The sequence below is a fragment of the Eucyclogobius newberryi genome, unplaced genomic scaffold, assembly GCF_026437365.1.
Source record: "Eucyclogobius newberryi isolate DKJ021-1_F unplaced genomic scaffold, fEucNew1.0.hap1 SCAF_6, whole genome shotgun sequence".
Taxonomy (NCBI): domain Eukaryota; kingdom Metazoa; phylum Chordata; class Actinopteri; order Gobiiformes; family Gobiidae; genus Eucyclogobius; species Eucyclogobius newberryi.
Genome location: NW_027316278.1, coordinates 2,928,616 through 2,944,917, shown reverse-complemented (window position 1 = coordinate 2,944,917; position 16,302 = coordinate 2,928,616). Strand labels below are relative to the sequence as shown.

The 16,302-nt window shown below is 43.0% G+C and overlaps 1 protein-coding gene across 1 annotated transcript; it reads right to left on the bottom strand.

The window, feature by feature from the left end:
- Window positions 1-3,144: 3,144 nt before the first annotated feature.
- LOC140346477 (uncharacterized) lies at window positions 3,145-16,196 on the bottom strand. The gene is made up of 5 exons (XM_072432566.1): window positions 16,166-16,196; window positions 12,641-12,688; window positions 11,636-12,274; window positions 5,683-6,783; window positions 3,145-5,609 (listed from the first exon to the last, which is right to left on the bottom strand). Exons 1-5 carry the CDS (start codon window positions 16,179-16,181, stop codon window positions 3,343-3,345), a joined length of 4,071 nt encoding a protein of 1,356 aa, XP_072288667.1. The 5' UTR covers window positions 16,182-16,196; the 3' UTR covers window positions 3,145-3,342.
- Window positions 16,197-16,302: the final 106 nt, after the last annotated feature.

Below are 16,302 nucleotides of genomic sequence, written 5' to 3'. Positions count from 1 at the left end.
CCCGATCAAGCTTTACTTTGGGAAATATCATCTACACAAGCGGGGCATCAAAAGTTATCCATATTTATATTCTAAGTGCTACGGTCTCTGTGCGGCGGAGCAGCAAATTTGACTGACACTTGTGTTCATTTGCACTGGATTGGCCATGTCCAATGTGTCGCCGTCTGTCAAGTTCTTTTTTTATTCAACACACAATAAGGGCGCCATCTTTATCAAGTCGAAAGCGCAGAGTCGGAAGGCCGGCGGCCCGCGAGGGCCGTTGGATGCCGCTTGCGGCTTTAATTATTATTATTTTTATTGTTCTTCTGCTTTTTGAGCTCTAATTTGACCCCCTGAACGAACTCAAAAACTCACCAAACTTTGCCCAAAATTCAAAATTGGCGAAAAATTTTGTTTTTTCTGGGCCATTTTTTTTTGTCAAAAAATGGCGCAACAGCGCCACCGACAAAAGTCAAAATACATTGCGCCTATGGGAGACGCCCCGAGGTCAACTTTGGCGTAGAGCTACGAAATTCGGGACACGCATTCCTCTCGTGAGGACAAAAAAAAATATTATTGTGGCCACGCCCCCAGACTTACCCTATGGCCGCCATCTTCCTTTGAAAATGAAAACACGCTGCGTCAGCTATTTTGTTCACTTCAAACTTTGACGAACTCCTCCTAGGGCGTTTTGCCCACCGACCTCAAAATCGGTGTACGTCCTCTAGACAAGTGGGGCATCTAAAGATATTCAAATTTTAAGGATAACATTTACGGTCTCTGTGAAGCGGAGCCGCTGATTTTTCCCAGAATTTGGACTATTTGGCCATCAGAGTGGCCTATAAACAATAGATTTTTTCCCCGCGAGGGCCGTTGGATGCCGCTTGTGGCTTTAATTGTTCTAATTGATCTCCTAGATGGGGGTATCGAGGCCTGGCAGTCTTCAGCCCTCATCGCAAGAAGCCCCAAAATGGCATCAACTTTGTGTTGATCATGTTTCTCGCCTGCCAATCAACACTTTGCATTGTAGCTGGGGTTGTGGTCCTTGCTAGTGAATTTTGAGTAAGTAAAAAAAAAAGAAAAAATGGGCAATAAAACCTCTAGTCAGCGTCCTCTAAAAATTTCGGTGCAGTCCAAAACCGTGCTACCTAGTCTCCGGATAGGAACAGAAAGAATACTGAAGAAAAGATAAATAAATGTTGAACATTGAAAGGGATAATTGTAATAGTTGTTGATGTTCAAAATTAGGCGAAGGATTGGAAGGAGATGCAAAATATATGCATGCTATACATGAATAACAGCAATTGCATACATTAGGAAAAGAGAAAATTAAGCATGCAAATAGCCAATGAATTGAAAATATAGGTTCAAGAAAAAACAAAAAAGCAGAGGCTAAAAAAATTAAGTAAGCAATTAAGAAGGCAATCTAAAAAAAAAACTGAAATTTGCTTTAACAAAAAAAGAAAAGGACAATGAAACCACTCCCCTCAGGAGACAGTATCCAGATCCTGAAACCCCCGGTTGAGGCACTTAGACCCCACAGCACCATAAAGAGAGAGGGGGAGGAGGAGAGCTGAGATAAATCAGTGACAGGTCCTTGAGGACCTGAGATACAACACAATATTGAAACTGTGCCAGTTGTGCATGTGTGAATTTAAGTGTGTTGTGAGTGAACTCTCATGAAGCAGCAGGATGAATGGAAACCAAACGGTGTTAACCAAACTTGTCGTTTGTTGAAGTAGATTGAGAAACCATCTCATTAAGGCTTTAGGTGGAAGGAATTAGGAGGTTTTGTAGTTTTTTTCCTGGCTGAGAAGGAGGATCTAAGGAACGGGGACCCTGGAAATTGCCAAGTCCCTATGGACATTGTTTAATCCATTTTTCACTTGCACCCTCCGAGACAATTGCTGTTGTGGTTTTGCGTGTAACAAAAATAGATTTAATTCAATTTATTTTAATTTAATTTAATTGAGGAGTCTAAAATGTTCTGTATTTCTGGGATAGAGCCCCCAGTGCATGGCCGGATCAGACAATAGGTTTGACCTAGAAGCTTGCCACGTAGGAAATACACTATGGTTCATGAGTCCTTCTCCTTGAATTCCAACCACACTCTGTAACTAAGAATTGATATAAAATGTTGTGAACTAAGTAAAAAGAGAAGTTATAAGAACATATGTAAGCAATTACTTAATAATAAGGAAAACTAAGAAAGTTAATCTGGACAGGAATGACGATTAATGAAAATGGAGACCTGTTGTTAAAAAAAGAATAAAATATTCAGAACAGAAGTAATTTTGACTCATGGTTGTTTCAGTCGGTTTGACCTGGCAGTTCACTTCAACTTTTCCCAATGTATTTACTGCCAAAATGAACATTAAGTCCACAGTCCAGAGTATTGAATATCACTCGCAGAAGGTTAGTCAGTGATTTGTCTCATCCTTAAAATGATCGTCACATCTCCAGCCCTGATAGACTCTGACTGGACTCTTTATTATCATTTTAAAGCAAAGTTTATTAAATCAACAAAATATACAGTTCTCCTACTTTTTAAAAGCACATTACATCAGCAGATATCTATTCAATTACACTTTGCTTACACTTTGCATTTACACATAATAAGTATAAACAATATGAAACGTTTTGTGTAATAGCAAAAATACCCAGATTTAGTCTTTTCTCACTTAAACTCATTCAAAAGTCACTTCTTAAATTCACTGTCTTAAAACTATCTTAACTTTAATAATGACCAACATTATTTATGTTCCTGTGATTTTATATTTTGAGTCATGAAAACTTAAATGACAATAAAAACAATACAAAACAAACAAAAATAGTATGATAAAGTTTTACAAGTTTATCTTTCTTGACTTTTTTTTGCCACAATTAAAAATGTAAAAAGTTCATTAAACGACATTTAATGATTTGATTTTTGGTTAAGTTTTAATCTACGACACACAGATCATTAACTTACATTTTGTTCATCACAAACTGCTTTTGATCTTACTTTTTATCCAAATAATAAAAGACAATAAAGTGAAGAAGTACAGAGCTGTGGGCGGGGACAAGGGCAGGACAAAGTGGATTTAACATGATTAAATGAAGTAAAATACAACTCAGAGTAAGTTCTTGAAGAGAGAATACCATAATAACATGCCCTAAAAGCTTATTAAAGTATGTTTTACATGTGTCCACTTAAAGTCAGACCAGCCCTTTAGAAAGAGCAAAAACTAAATAAAATATGAAGCTAAATCCCGGCACATCCAGCCCAACAGAACTGCCCCGACTGTGCCACTGACACAACCAGGAGGTTTAGGGTTCTGGCCCAGATCTGGGACAACAATGTTTTAACTTTACACAGTTATTTTATAAAATCACACACTTCTTCACCTCTGTTATTAAATCACTTAACTCTTTCTCATGTTCTTTTTCCTTCTTTTCCTTCTCTTTTTCCAGCTCATTTTGCTTCCTTTGTTTTTCCTCCTTGTTTGTGGCTTTGTTTATTTCCTCTTCATATTTATTGACAAGTTGCTGTATTTCTTTTTGATGCTTTGAGATCACTGTGTCCAGTTTACTCCACGTCGAAGGACGTCTCCACAACGTTTTGATCAGTTCATTTAATTGTTGCGTTTCTTTTGTATATTGTTTTTTAATAAACTCAGAATTATTTCTGTGATTCGCTTTGAACTCATTGAACTCTTCAGCTTGTTTTCTGGCTTCGGCTTCATAATCCTTCTTCAGTTCTTTCACTTGTTTTTCATGTCCTTTCTCTAATTCCTTTCTCTTATTTTCCTCTTGTTCTCGTAGTTTAATCTGATCTTCTTCAAGTTTTTTCTTATAGTTTTCTCTTTCCTGTTTTAAAGCTTTTTGTCTTCTTTCTGCTTCTTGTTTTCTCTCTTCATCTTCTTGTTTTCGTTTTTCCAACATTTCTTTTCTTTCTTTCTCCCACTTCTCTCTCTCCTCCTCCATCTGTTTCTTGTTCTCTTCTTTTGACTTTGTTTCTGATTTGATTTTTTCTTCCATTTCTTTTTGTTTCCGTTTCCATTCAAGACGCTGTTGTTCTTCTTCTTCTTTCCTTTTTTTGTCTTCTTTTTCTCTTCTTTCATGTTGTTCTTTTTGATCCTCTTGATATTTCTTCTCTTTTTCTTTAAGTTCTTTCTCTTTCTGCTCTTTTTCTTTCTTTATTTGTCTCATTTCATGTTGTCTTCTTTCCTCTTCTTGTTCTCTCTTTTTATCTTCTTGTTTTCGTTTCTTCAACTTTTCTTTCCTTTCTTTTTCCCACTTCTCTCTCTCCAGTTCCATCTGTTTCTTGCTTTCTTGTAGTTTTATTTCAAACGTTTCTTTAGATTGTTCTTCTGATTGGACTTTTTCTTCCAAATCTTTGAGTTTTCGTTCCCATTCCAGACGCTGTTTTTCCTCTTGCTTTTCCTCTTCTTCTCTCTTTTTTTTCTCTCTTTCACGTTCATCTTTTTCGTCTTGAATCTTCATTTCATTTTCTTTTAGTTCTTTTTCTTTCTGATCTTTTTCCCTTTGAATCCGTCTCATTTCCTCTTTTAATTTCTTCTCCTGTTGTTGTCTTTTCTTATCGTCTTCTTTCCTTTTTTTCCACCATTCTTTCCTTTCTTTCTCCCACTTTTCCTTCTCCTCTTCCATCTGTCTCCTGCTTTCCTGTAGTTTTCTGTCAAATCTTTCTTTTGAGTCTTCCAATTCTTTATATTTTTGTTCCCATTCCTGACTTCTTTTGAACTCTGCGTCCTGCCTCTTCCTGTCCTCTTCTTCTCTCTTTTCCAGTTCTTTCTTTCGCAGATCTTTCTCTTCTTTAATCTTTTCCTCCTTGTCGCTGAGTTCTTGCTCTCTCTTTTTTCGTTCTTTTTCAAATTCTTCCCTTTGTTTGTCCATTTTCTGTTTCGTTTCTTCCATCTGCTTTTGATATTGTGTCTCCATCTCCTCCCTCTCTTTCCTCATCTCGTCTTCCTTCTCCTTCATAATTCTTTCCATCTCTTTCTTGATGGCCGCCTCAGCCTCTTGGAGCATGTCGTTTGTGTAGCACTCTCCTCCGTTCTCCTTCACCATGTCCTCGATCTTCTCCAGCAGCTCTTTGACCTGAGCCTCATCCGTCTCTTTGCTGTTTTCAAACACATGAAACCTGTTCCCACAGTCAGAGAGCAGTTTCTTTAGGGGTGTGTTTTCAATGTACTGTTGAATAGATGTTTTAGAATTGACCAACTGATCTCCACGAGTGAAAAGGATCATAGTAAACTGTTGGGCCTTTCTCCCAAATCCTTGTTTTATTATTGTAAGTGTCTCTTTCTCTTCTTTTGTTAGTCGTTGTCCGATTTGTAAAACCAACAGAAACACGTGTGGTCCAGGAGCCAAAAGACTGACGCACCTCAGCATTTCCTCACTGACCTCCTCATTAGACATGGAAGTGTCAAACAGACCAGGAGTGTCCACCACAGAAACATGGCGGCCGTATATTCTACTTGTTGCTTTCTGACAAACACTTGTGACGGATGTTAAACTTAACTCAGCTTTAAACTCTTTTCTTCTGAGGATGGTGTTCCCAGAGGAACTCTTTCCAGTGCCAGTTTTTCCAATCAGCACAATCCTCAAACAGTCAGGACTCATATTATCTACAAACAGAGAAAAAAACACTGTGGAACAAGAACAACTGGATTGTATGCGATTATTGACAGTGATACTTACGTCTCTTCGTGGTGTTGTTTTCTCTGTACAGAGCACAGATCCTCTCGATCTGGACTTGTATCAGTGTCTCTGTGTTGAAGCTGTGAGGTTCATTCTTGGTCCTTAAAGTCTCTACAGACTCCAGCAGCTCAGAGACCTTCTGCTGGTCCCTGGGGTTGAATATCAGATATCCTCCTCCACAGATCTGACTGAGCTCCTGGATGTCTCCTTTGACAGACTGAAGCACGTCTGGAGCAGTGTGTTCTGAGTCCACAGTGATCAGAATCATAGTGAAGACATGGACTCGAGAGCTGAGTGTGTCCTGGATGGTCTTTAGCTCGGCCTTGTCTTCGTCTGTGAGGGGCCCCAGCGGTAGAACCAGGATGAAGGCATGGACGCCCTCAGGAGCACAGAGGGAGATGCTGAGGAGGCACTGCTGCATCACTGCCTCCAGAGGTTTTCCAGACAGAGCCGGCAGCTCCACCAGAGACACCCGACGCCCACACACCTCTCCCTGATGTTTCACACACTGCCCTGGGCTGCTCGCTGCAGGGAGCTCTGCTCGCCCTAAAATGGACTCAGCTGCTGAGGTCTTCCCTGCTCCGCTCCTCCCAAAAAGAACCAGGTTCAGAGAGGGTTTCTTCTCCTCTGTGAGGGTCAAAAATGATGCTTTGTTTTGATCTACAATGCTCTTGAGGGAATCTGTTAAGGGGGTATGATTTGTATTGAACATGTTGTGGAGTCTTCCACCACAATCATAAATGAGCTTCCTAACACTGGGGGTCACGCTGGGGGTCTTCTGGGGGTTGTGTGTGAGAACCACCATGGAGTGTTTTAAGACATCAGGACCAAATAGACTCAGGATGAACATCAGAGTTTTTCTGTCATTCTCAGTGAAGTCTGAAGGCTTCACCAGCAGCAGCAGGACATTAGGTCCAGGAGAACACAGGGACACACATCTCCTCATTTCTTCTGTCACAGCCTCCACAGACAGATGGAACAGGTCTGGGGTCCTCACGACTATTGGTCCTTTCCAAATGGAAATCTTGTCGCCGATCAAATTTGAAATTTTTGTCTTTTTATCATCACTTTTTCCAAACAGAACAATTCTGAGCACAGATTCTGGAAAAAAAAACGTTGCCTTAAGTTAGACATTAATCGTATGGCTGTGGAAAACCTTTTTTACAAAAGTTATTGTATTTTGTCAAACAAAATGTAGCAAAGCGAGCAGTAGAGCTGTCTTTGTATCCACATTATTTGCTCCACATTTTGTATGCCCGTATGCTGTTACCCTAATGCCCAAAGAGCAAGTGGAGACGCTAACGAGGCCAGCTTCCCAGAAGGACACCAAACGCTGATGAAAGGCATGTTTGACTCCAAAGTTAGGGACCAGAGCAACGCAACAAGCCAAAAAGTGAACTAAACTACGTTGATTGTAGAAAAAGCTTCAGTTATATCATCTGGACTCAGTTTAGAAAAACTAGATGTTTCGACTCTCATCCAAGAGTCATTGTCAATGGTCAGGTCGAGAACTCCGATATTTGTACTATTCTGTGGTAAGTCACGCCCATTGGGCGGAGCCTCCTGAAGTGGAAAGAGTTGTTTGTTTCAACGGAAACTCCCCCCTTGTATCTACCGAGCTAGCCTATTCAGTCCTTTAAAGGTGCCATAACATGCTTTTTTTTCACGTTTCGTAGTCTATCCTAAGTGTATAATTGATAATAATAATTGTTGTGCAACACCCTTAACATAATAGTTCAGAAATATCACCCAGACCTTGGACCCCCTCACCAACCCGGAAATGCAAACGGCTTGGTTTGATATTCGCCCCCACCCTTGTGAAGAGCCATCTGGCTCCCCCGCCCAACCCGTGACGAAGTCTCAGAGCGCGTGTGCCCCGCCCACCCGTGACGTAGTGTGTGCCCCACAGCTGTTAGCTCCGCGCTGCGCCGCTCCGCGCGACTGAGTGAGAAACGATAGAACTTCAGATCAACACTACATTGAGACTAAATAAATCTGGTGTTTATTCTACAGCGTGCGCAGAACAGATATATATATATATATATATATATATATATATATATATATATATATATAAAAGTCTTATGTCCATCGCGCTCTTATTTCCTGGTTTTTCGGTATCGGATAGAACTTTTCTCCGTTTATTTTCCCGGTTGCTGCATCAACTGCCACATAAACCTTCACCATTGTGATAATAGTAAAGAGTGCGATATCATTAATGACGTTTTGGGCCTCTTTGAGCCGTGTTTCCTCGTAAATCGAAGCAGAAAAACTCCGGGGCTTGTATGGGGAGACACGGGTTAGACTGCAGCAGCGCGGAGCCGGGGGGAAGGGGGCGGGAGGCGGCAGGCGGGAGGGGGAGAGGGGGGAGGGGGGATGGTGACGCATGCCTGTGGTTATCACGCGGTCTTGCAGCCACCGCCCGTCAGTTTGGAGATTCGAGGAAAGGAGATAGTCTGTAATAAAGCTAAAAACTGCGGGAATCAATCAAAAAACACTCTGGGTACATATATGAAGCACAAATAGCAATTTAAGAAGGTTAAAAGCTCTGAAAAGTCGATTTTGTATGTTATGGGACCTTTAATGGGCTATTAGTCTCCCCTTTGTCTTTGTGAGACCCTGGCTCACTCGCCCTGAGGACCTGATTAGCATCTAAATATCCTGGTCCTCTACCTCTCCAGGGGTTCAAGATTCCATTGTAGACTAAAGGGAGGTTGAATCTTAACCCTCCATTTCTGTTTAAAGAAGGTCTTTCTTTTTTAACAAAAATAGCTTCCTTAACTCCTCTTTCAAACCATCTTTTCTCATGCTTAAAATCTTTTCCTCACCGTCTTCAAACGAGTGATTAGAGGCTTCAAGATGGAGATGTACGGCGCTCTGTGGTCCTGAACTAGTATTTCTTCTGTGCTGATAAAGCCTCTTGTGTAGAGGCTGTTTCGTCTCACCTATGTAACGTTCTTTACAGCTTTCTTCACTGCATTGGATCGAATAACTACATTGTTCTGTTTTTGGGGCGGCATCTTATCCTTAGGATGAACCAGTTTTTGTCTTAAAGTGTTTCCTGGTTTAAAATAAACAGGGACTTCATGTTGTCTAAAAATTCTCTGAAGTTTTTCCGACAGTCCAGAGACATAAGGGATAGAAACACCCTTCCTTCTTTGTTCACTCAGACCCATAGTGTGCAGCACAGACTCCATCACTTACAATGTGGCCAAGCATTTAACAACTAACTTGGCTCCATTGGTGGGGAATTCGGAACATAATGTGGAAAACACGCATTACTTTGTGGACAAAGTGAATCATCTCCAATTGGACCCAGATGACCTCATGGTTTCATATGATGTTGTGTCCCTGTTCACCTGCATCCCGACCTCTGATGCAGTAGCAGCGGTGAGGATCAGACTGCAGGAAGACACCACCTACAGGACAGGACCAAACTGACACCTGAACACATATGTAAACTGTTGGACATCTGTCTGAACACCACTTACTTTCAATTCCGGGGACAATTTTACAGACAGATTCATGGCTATGCCATGGGCTCGCCCGTCTCTCCCATAGTGGCCAACCTGTACATGGAGCACTTTGCAAAGCTTTGGCTTTGCTATGTCCATGATACTTTTGTTACAATCAAGAAACAAGAGCTGGAGCCTTCTCAGAACATATCAATGCTGTGGACCTGAACATCAGGTTTACAAGAGAAGACGCTAAGGAGAACCGCTTGGCCTTTCTTGATTGTTCCACTATCAGAAGAGAGGACGGGAAGCTTCAAATAGAAGTATATAGGAAACCCACACACACGGACCAGTATCTGCTCTTTGGCTCCAACCACCCACTACAGCACAAGCTGGGTGTGATCAGAACCTTACAACACAGAGCTCAAGGTGTGCCCACCAGCTCAGAGGGCAAGAAGAAAGAGGAAAAACATGACCGAAATGCCCTCTCAGCCTGTGGTTACCCCGCTTGGGCCCTCAACAGAGTGAAGAGAACCAAGAAGCAGGACAAAAGGGAAACTGAACAGAGAAGGAAGGGTGTCTCTATCCCTTATGTCTCTGGACTGTTGGAAAAACTTCAGAGAATTTTTAGACAACATGAAGTCCCTGTTTATTTTAAACCAGGAAACACTTTAAGACAAAAACTGGTTCACCCAAAGGACAAGTTGCCGACTCAAAAACAGAGCAATGTAGTTTATTCGATCCAATGCAGTGAAGAAAGCTGTAAAGAACGGTACATAGGTGAGACTAAACAGCCTCTACACAAGAGGCTCTATCAGCACAGAAGAAATACTAGTTCAGGACCTCAGAGTGCCGTGCATCTTCATCTTGAAGCCTCTAATTACTCGTTTGAAGACGGTGAGGTGAAGGTTTTAAGCAGGAGAAAAGATGGTTTGAAAGAGGAGTCAAGGAAGCTATTTTTGTTAAAAAAGAAAGACCTTCTTTAAACAGAAACGGAGGGTTAAGATTTAACCTGTCTTTAGTCTACAATGGTATGTTGAACCCCTGGAGAGGTAGAGGACCAGGACATTTAGATGCTAATCAGGTACTCAGGGCGAGTGAGCCAGGGTCTCACAAAGACAAAGGGGAGACTAATAGCCCATTAAAGGACTGAATAGGTAGATACAAGAGGGTAAGTTTCCGTTGAAACAAACACCTCTTTCCACCTATGGAGGCTACGCCCAATGGGCGTGACTTACCACAGAATAGTATAAATATCGGAGTTCTCGACCTAAATTCTGTTATTGACAATGACTCTTGGATGAGAGTCGAAACGTCTATTTTTTCTAACTGAGTCCAGATGAAACAACTGAACCTTTTTCTACAATGGAACACCCCTGGGCGAATGAGGGATTACACCGACATAAACTAATTTGAGGCCACCATGTTTTATGGTGAAGGTAGAACTACAAGTCTGCCAGTGTCCAACAGTCAGTTTCCGCAAGCAGCCATCTTTATTTGAGGTGGGAGGACGGGCCACCTAACAGACCCTCCTTTTATAGGGCGCCCTCTCTTCAGTCACTACTCACAAGAGGGTAGTAGACCGTCTTGCCACAAATAGTAAGATGATCAGTTATGACGCTGAGAATGATCTTAACGCGCAAACTTTAGACTTCACTTTTCAGTAAAACAAAGAGATTCAGACTTTACTAACCATTTTTCCACCAAAAAACTGTTTTTCTCAAGTTTGACCATTTTGGAGAAGTTTATCGTTTTACTTCCTGGTTGGACATTGCCCGAAAATATGGTATAGGGAGAGATATTCCAGATTTAGGTTAGGTCACCTGGAAGACCTAACCTAAATCTTTGTCGGCCTCCATGGAAGGACCCCTCTCCCCAGCGCCATCATCGCACTCAAGCGGGCGTGGCCTGTCCGTCTGTGAGAGTCAGATCCCTCACTTCACCATGGACTCTTCCAGGTTTCTGCACTTATCCCAAAGAGGTTATGCAGTTTTTCCCGGCCAAGAAGGATTGGTAAAAGGACAGGGGACGTCCGCGTCATGGCCCCTACACCTGCTCCTCATCCCCAATCACACAGGCAGATGGCTCAGTCGCTTCAAACCGTATCTGCGACCCACCACCTCCCCTGCTCCTCCTCTGCATCTATTATTCTCTCTACCTTCTCTCCACAACTACCACCACCAGTCTCCAGGCTCCGGGGGGAAGGTATCTAATTCAATCAAATCATGGAGTGCCCATGATCGCTACGCCTTCCACCGGGGTCTGAGCGCCAAATAAACTTTGCAATAAAGTTCGCTAAAACATCTTTTCTGCTTTTGTGTCTGAGTCTCTCCAGGGTGAACTTGATTTATAAACTATATTAAATATTTACCACACCGACGTAAATGTACTCACCAAAACCTAACGTATTTCTTGTTATTTTGTTCAATCCTGCAAAAATGTAAATATTTACTACAAAGAACAAATGAACATTATAAATTAAGTGTTACTGTAGTTACCTCTTTTAACTGCTGAAAGAATGGGGCCGTCTCTCTCTTTGGCCTGGTGATGAGCAGTTGGAGAAGCATCCTCATATATATCATAGGTCACATGTTTTCCATTGTGATCTTCAAATATTTGGAACATTTTTGTAAAGAGCTCTTCATGAAATTCAGCTCTCATACATGACTCAAGACTCTTCACCCACTGATACCTGGAATTCAACCTTCTGATCAGCCCTTCCAGAGGGGCAGATTTCACACCATCCTCCGTCACACTTGTTTCTTCTGTTGCTGTTACCAACACCAGTGAACGGTGGAAGGCCTGCTCACCGAAGCTCTGTAGGACTAACTCTAGTCTGGTTTTGTGTTGCTCAGTGAAGTCTTTGGGATCTAGAACCAGCAGGAACACATGAGGACCAGGGTCTGAGGCCACTGCTATCTCTGTGACTAACTCTGTCAATGTGTCTGAGGTGAGGTCAGGCTGCAGCAGGTCTGGAGTGTTGATCAATGAGATGACCTTCCCTTGGACTTCTCCATTTTGTTTAACTGGGCTTCTAGGTTGTTCCTTCTCAAACACAGTCTGATTCAGTAACAGGTTTCCCACAGAGCTCCTCTGACTCCAGCTGTTCCCCAGAAGAACCAGCCTCAGCTCAGACACTGGAAATGCACATGTATCAAAATACAATTAACTAAAGAAAAATCTCTTCATTCAAATTTGCTACTAATGCAAAGCCTGTGGTCTCTTAGCGGTAGTGGAATCTTTAATGGATATATGTTGCATCTTCCTTGTAGCCTTTAAATTATTCAATAGTATTAAATTTACACGATGACATTTCCTCTAGCGCCCCCCTGTGGCACCTGGTGTTCCAGCGGTCTACCAGCCAACCTGACCTGCGTAGCTTCTGAGAGCTGATGAGATCTGCATTTGCGCGCAGGTATGGCTACATAATCTCTCAATTTAAAAATTATAGGCATTAGTAGTAATATATTTTGTTTAAGAAGGCTATATTTGTATTTACTTACTTGAAGGTGGTACAAATGTGAGACTACTGCTACGCTTCAGTGGAAGATCTGCAATTACAAAACCAAGACATCAAAATTAAAACTATGGCACACAAACTCCAAAACAAACTTCCCCATTAGTCCAAAGTGGATTGAATTTCTCCAATTTTAAGTTAAGTCCAATAAATTTTTTTCATATTGTATGTTGATTATGAAGTCGGTCCAGGCCTTGGTTGTCGGTGCAGTTTGAGTCATCCATCTCTTTGTAATGGCCTTCTTTCCTGTGGCCAGGAGGATGATCCAAAGATATCCAAAGCGTTGAGTCCGAATGACGTCACGGCTTGGTCAATTTTTAGTGCGACAGGCACACGGCCAGTTACCCGGATGTTTCGGACATACATGTACAGAGCCTTTCATTTCTCTCAGCGAAGACCATGTTCCTGGAGCTTAATTTCTACATGAAACGATCACAGACCACAGCGTAGTTCAGCTGAAGAGGAGGTTTGAATGTCGAGGCAGCGGTCCGCTCCCTCCGCCGCACTCTCTGGAGAGTGGTCCAAGACCAAGACCCGGTCTGACTTTAAAACATTCTTACTCTGCGTAAAATACTTAGGTTCCAAAGGCTGCTGGATCTCTCCTCCAGCGCAGCAGACTCACACCAGGCTTTCCTCGCCTCCTCTGCCCGCCTCCCACCACGCTTTCCCCAGGCTCACTGTGCCGCCTGCCTTCGCTGACCCCGGGAATACTTTGCATTTCATCCGCGGCTTTGGGATTTACCTCACGCCTCGCATACACTGCCGCGGCGTCTGTGGATTCTAGCAGCGGTAAAAGGCGACGCGCCGGTCTGGATGCGCATTCTGAGCCAAAGTGACCGGCACAAAGACCACCGCGTGAGATGAGGAAAGACCACCGTGTGAGACGAGGAAATACCACCGCGTGAGACGAGGAAAGACCACCGCGTGAGACGAGGAAAGACCACCGCGTGAGACGAGGAAAGACCACCGTGTGAGACGAGGAAAGACCACCGTGTGAGACGAGGAAAGACCACCGCGTGAGACGAGGAAAGACCACCGCGTGAGACGAGGAAAGACCACCGTGTGAGACGAGGAAAGACCACCGTGTGAGACGAGGAAAGACCACCGCGTGAGACGAGGAAATACCACCGCGTGAGACGAGGAAAGACCACGGTGTGAGACGAGGAAAGACCACCGCGTGAGACGAGGAAAGACCACCGCGTGAGACGAGGAAATACCACCGCGTGAGACGAGGAAAGACCACCGTGTGAGACGAGGAAAGACCACCGCGTGAGACGAGGAAAGACCACCGCGTGAGACGAGGAAAGACCACCGCGTGAGACGAGGAAAGACCACCGCGTGAGACGAGGAAAGACCACCGCGTGAGACGAGGAAAGACCACCGCGTGAGACGAGGAAAGACCACCGCGTGAGACGAGGAAAGACCACCGCGTGAGACGAGGAAAGACCACCGCGTGAGACGAGGAAAGACCACCGTGTGAGACGAGGAAAGACCACCGCGTGAGACGAGGAAAGACCACCGTGTGAGACGAGGAAAGACCACCGCGTGAGACGAGGAAAGACCACCGCGTGAGACGAGGAAAGACCACCGCGTGAGACGAGGAAAGACCACCGCGTGAGACGAGGAAAGACCACCGCCTGAGACCAGCGACAGCATGAAGCCAAATAAATGACAACTCAATAAAAACACACTTTGCTTCGCTAACATATCGGGGGGCGGAGTTTAGACGCTCACTGTATTTATAGTCACGGCGGAGAGTCGGGGGCGCGAAGTGTTTTCTTCTTCCTAGGGGAGGGGCTTATCAGAAAAGAATTGAGAAGAACTGGTTTAAGGACACAGGACGCTGGGACATTTGTCTAAGGGCACGGGACGCTGGGACATTTGTCTAAGGGCACGGGACGCTGGGACATTTGTCTAAGGGCACGGGACGCTGGGACATTTGTCTAAGGGCACGGGACGCTGGGACATTTGTCTAAGGGCACGGGACGCTGGGACATTTGTCTAAGGGCACGGGACGCTGGGACATTTGTCTAAGGGCACGGGACGCTGGGACATTTGTCTAAGGGCACGGGACGCTGGGACATTTGTCTAAGGGCACGGGACGCTGGGACATTGTCCCTCGTCCCTATGGACATCTGTTTTTCACTGTCTCCCTCTGAGATGACTGCTGTTGTGATTTTGGGTGTTCCAAAAAGTTACTGAATTGAATTTTAAAATTGTCATTATATTTTATAATGTATATAAGTAAATGTATGAATAAAATGAACTAAAAATAAAAATAAGAAACTTTAAAATAAATGTATTTTTGTTCATCCAATTAAAACATTTCTGTAAGAAAAACCCATTGACAAAGCAACAAATAAGCGATGCTGCGCTTTTATATCATTAAGACGGGTCAAAGACATGGAAAACACGCCCACATGGGAACAATAAGCTTTACATTTGAACACTAAACATATCCTGAAAATCATCTTCATTGATAATCGGTCAAAAAATATGCAGTGAAGGAAAAATGTGCATATTTAAATAGAAACAGTGCAATTAAAGGTTTGAACTGTAAAACATTGTCAATGTATGAACAAATTGATAAAACAGCTTTACTGGCATGAATGGGATTGGTGATGCAGTAAACAAGCCAGATCATGTCTGACAGAGGATGAGTTACGTAATACGTCCCATAAATGTGCATCACTGAGTCTTGAACGCAGGCGATGCTGCTTTAAGTTCATCACAGAGAAGGTTTTTCACACATGAAAGTGGAGCCAAAACATACTCAACATTCTTTAAGCAAAAGTGCACATTTCTGTGAACCTGCTTTGTCCAGTTGCTGATATAAGAGCTGTTGGTGTTTGTTACACTCTGAGTTGTCACATTGCAGGTCGCTGAGTTCCAACTGCAGTGGGGGCGGGGCATCGTCATGAACTCGCCCTCTGCTCGAGGTTTGCCATGTTTAGCAGTTAAACCCGCTGCTTCAGAACTTGCTTTGGTGATTTTTTCATTAGACTTTTCATTAAAATTGCTGTTCTCCAGTTGCTTGACTTTGTCAGCACGCTCAGCTCTGGTTAGCTTGTCGTGAGCATTAGCATGTGTAGATTGAGGTCTTTTCATGTTTAATTCTGTATACACCCCAAATTAAGCCCAAATATCTTAAACTGTAACAAAATATTGAAGTTTCAATTTGTCTTGGAACTTCCGGCCCTCGAGATAAACTATTATGCAGTGCTGCCACCAAGTGGTGAATGTGATGCGAGGGCGTGTGCCTGACGGGCCATAAACAATATAAATGACTAATGCAAATAAAAAAAACTGTAGACAGGTGATCCATCCAGCAGCATCATGAACATTTGTTTTCTCATTCGAATTCTTCAAGTTTATAAGTTACTGTATCTGAATCCATTTCCCTTCAACATACTTCACATCTTATCTAATCCATACAGGTAAAACGATCTTCCACACATTAAATAAAGGTGTCATCAGTGTGAGTCTAAGGTTTAGAATGACATGTACTTACCATGTTCAGCAGCCATAGTGTCAGAGGGAAAATCACATCTGGAAAAACAAAGTAAATGCAATCTCTATTCCAACAGTTACAGAGGCTTTTCTGACTCACATTCAACATCTAAAACGTACTGTCCTTTTGCATTTGGA

Coding starts and splice junctions, on each gene's coding strand:
- LOC140346477 (XM_072432566.1), bottom strand. Junction 12,275..12,640: donor CACATTTGTACCACCTTCAA/GTAAGTAAATAC, acceptor GTGCATTTCCAG/TGTCTGAGCTGAGGCTGGTT. Junction 5,610..5,682: donor AAACAACACCACGAAGAGAC/GTAAGTATCACT, acceptor CTCTGTTTGTAG/ATAATATGAGTCCTGACTGT.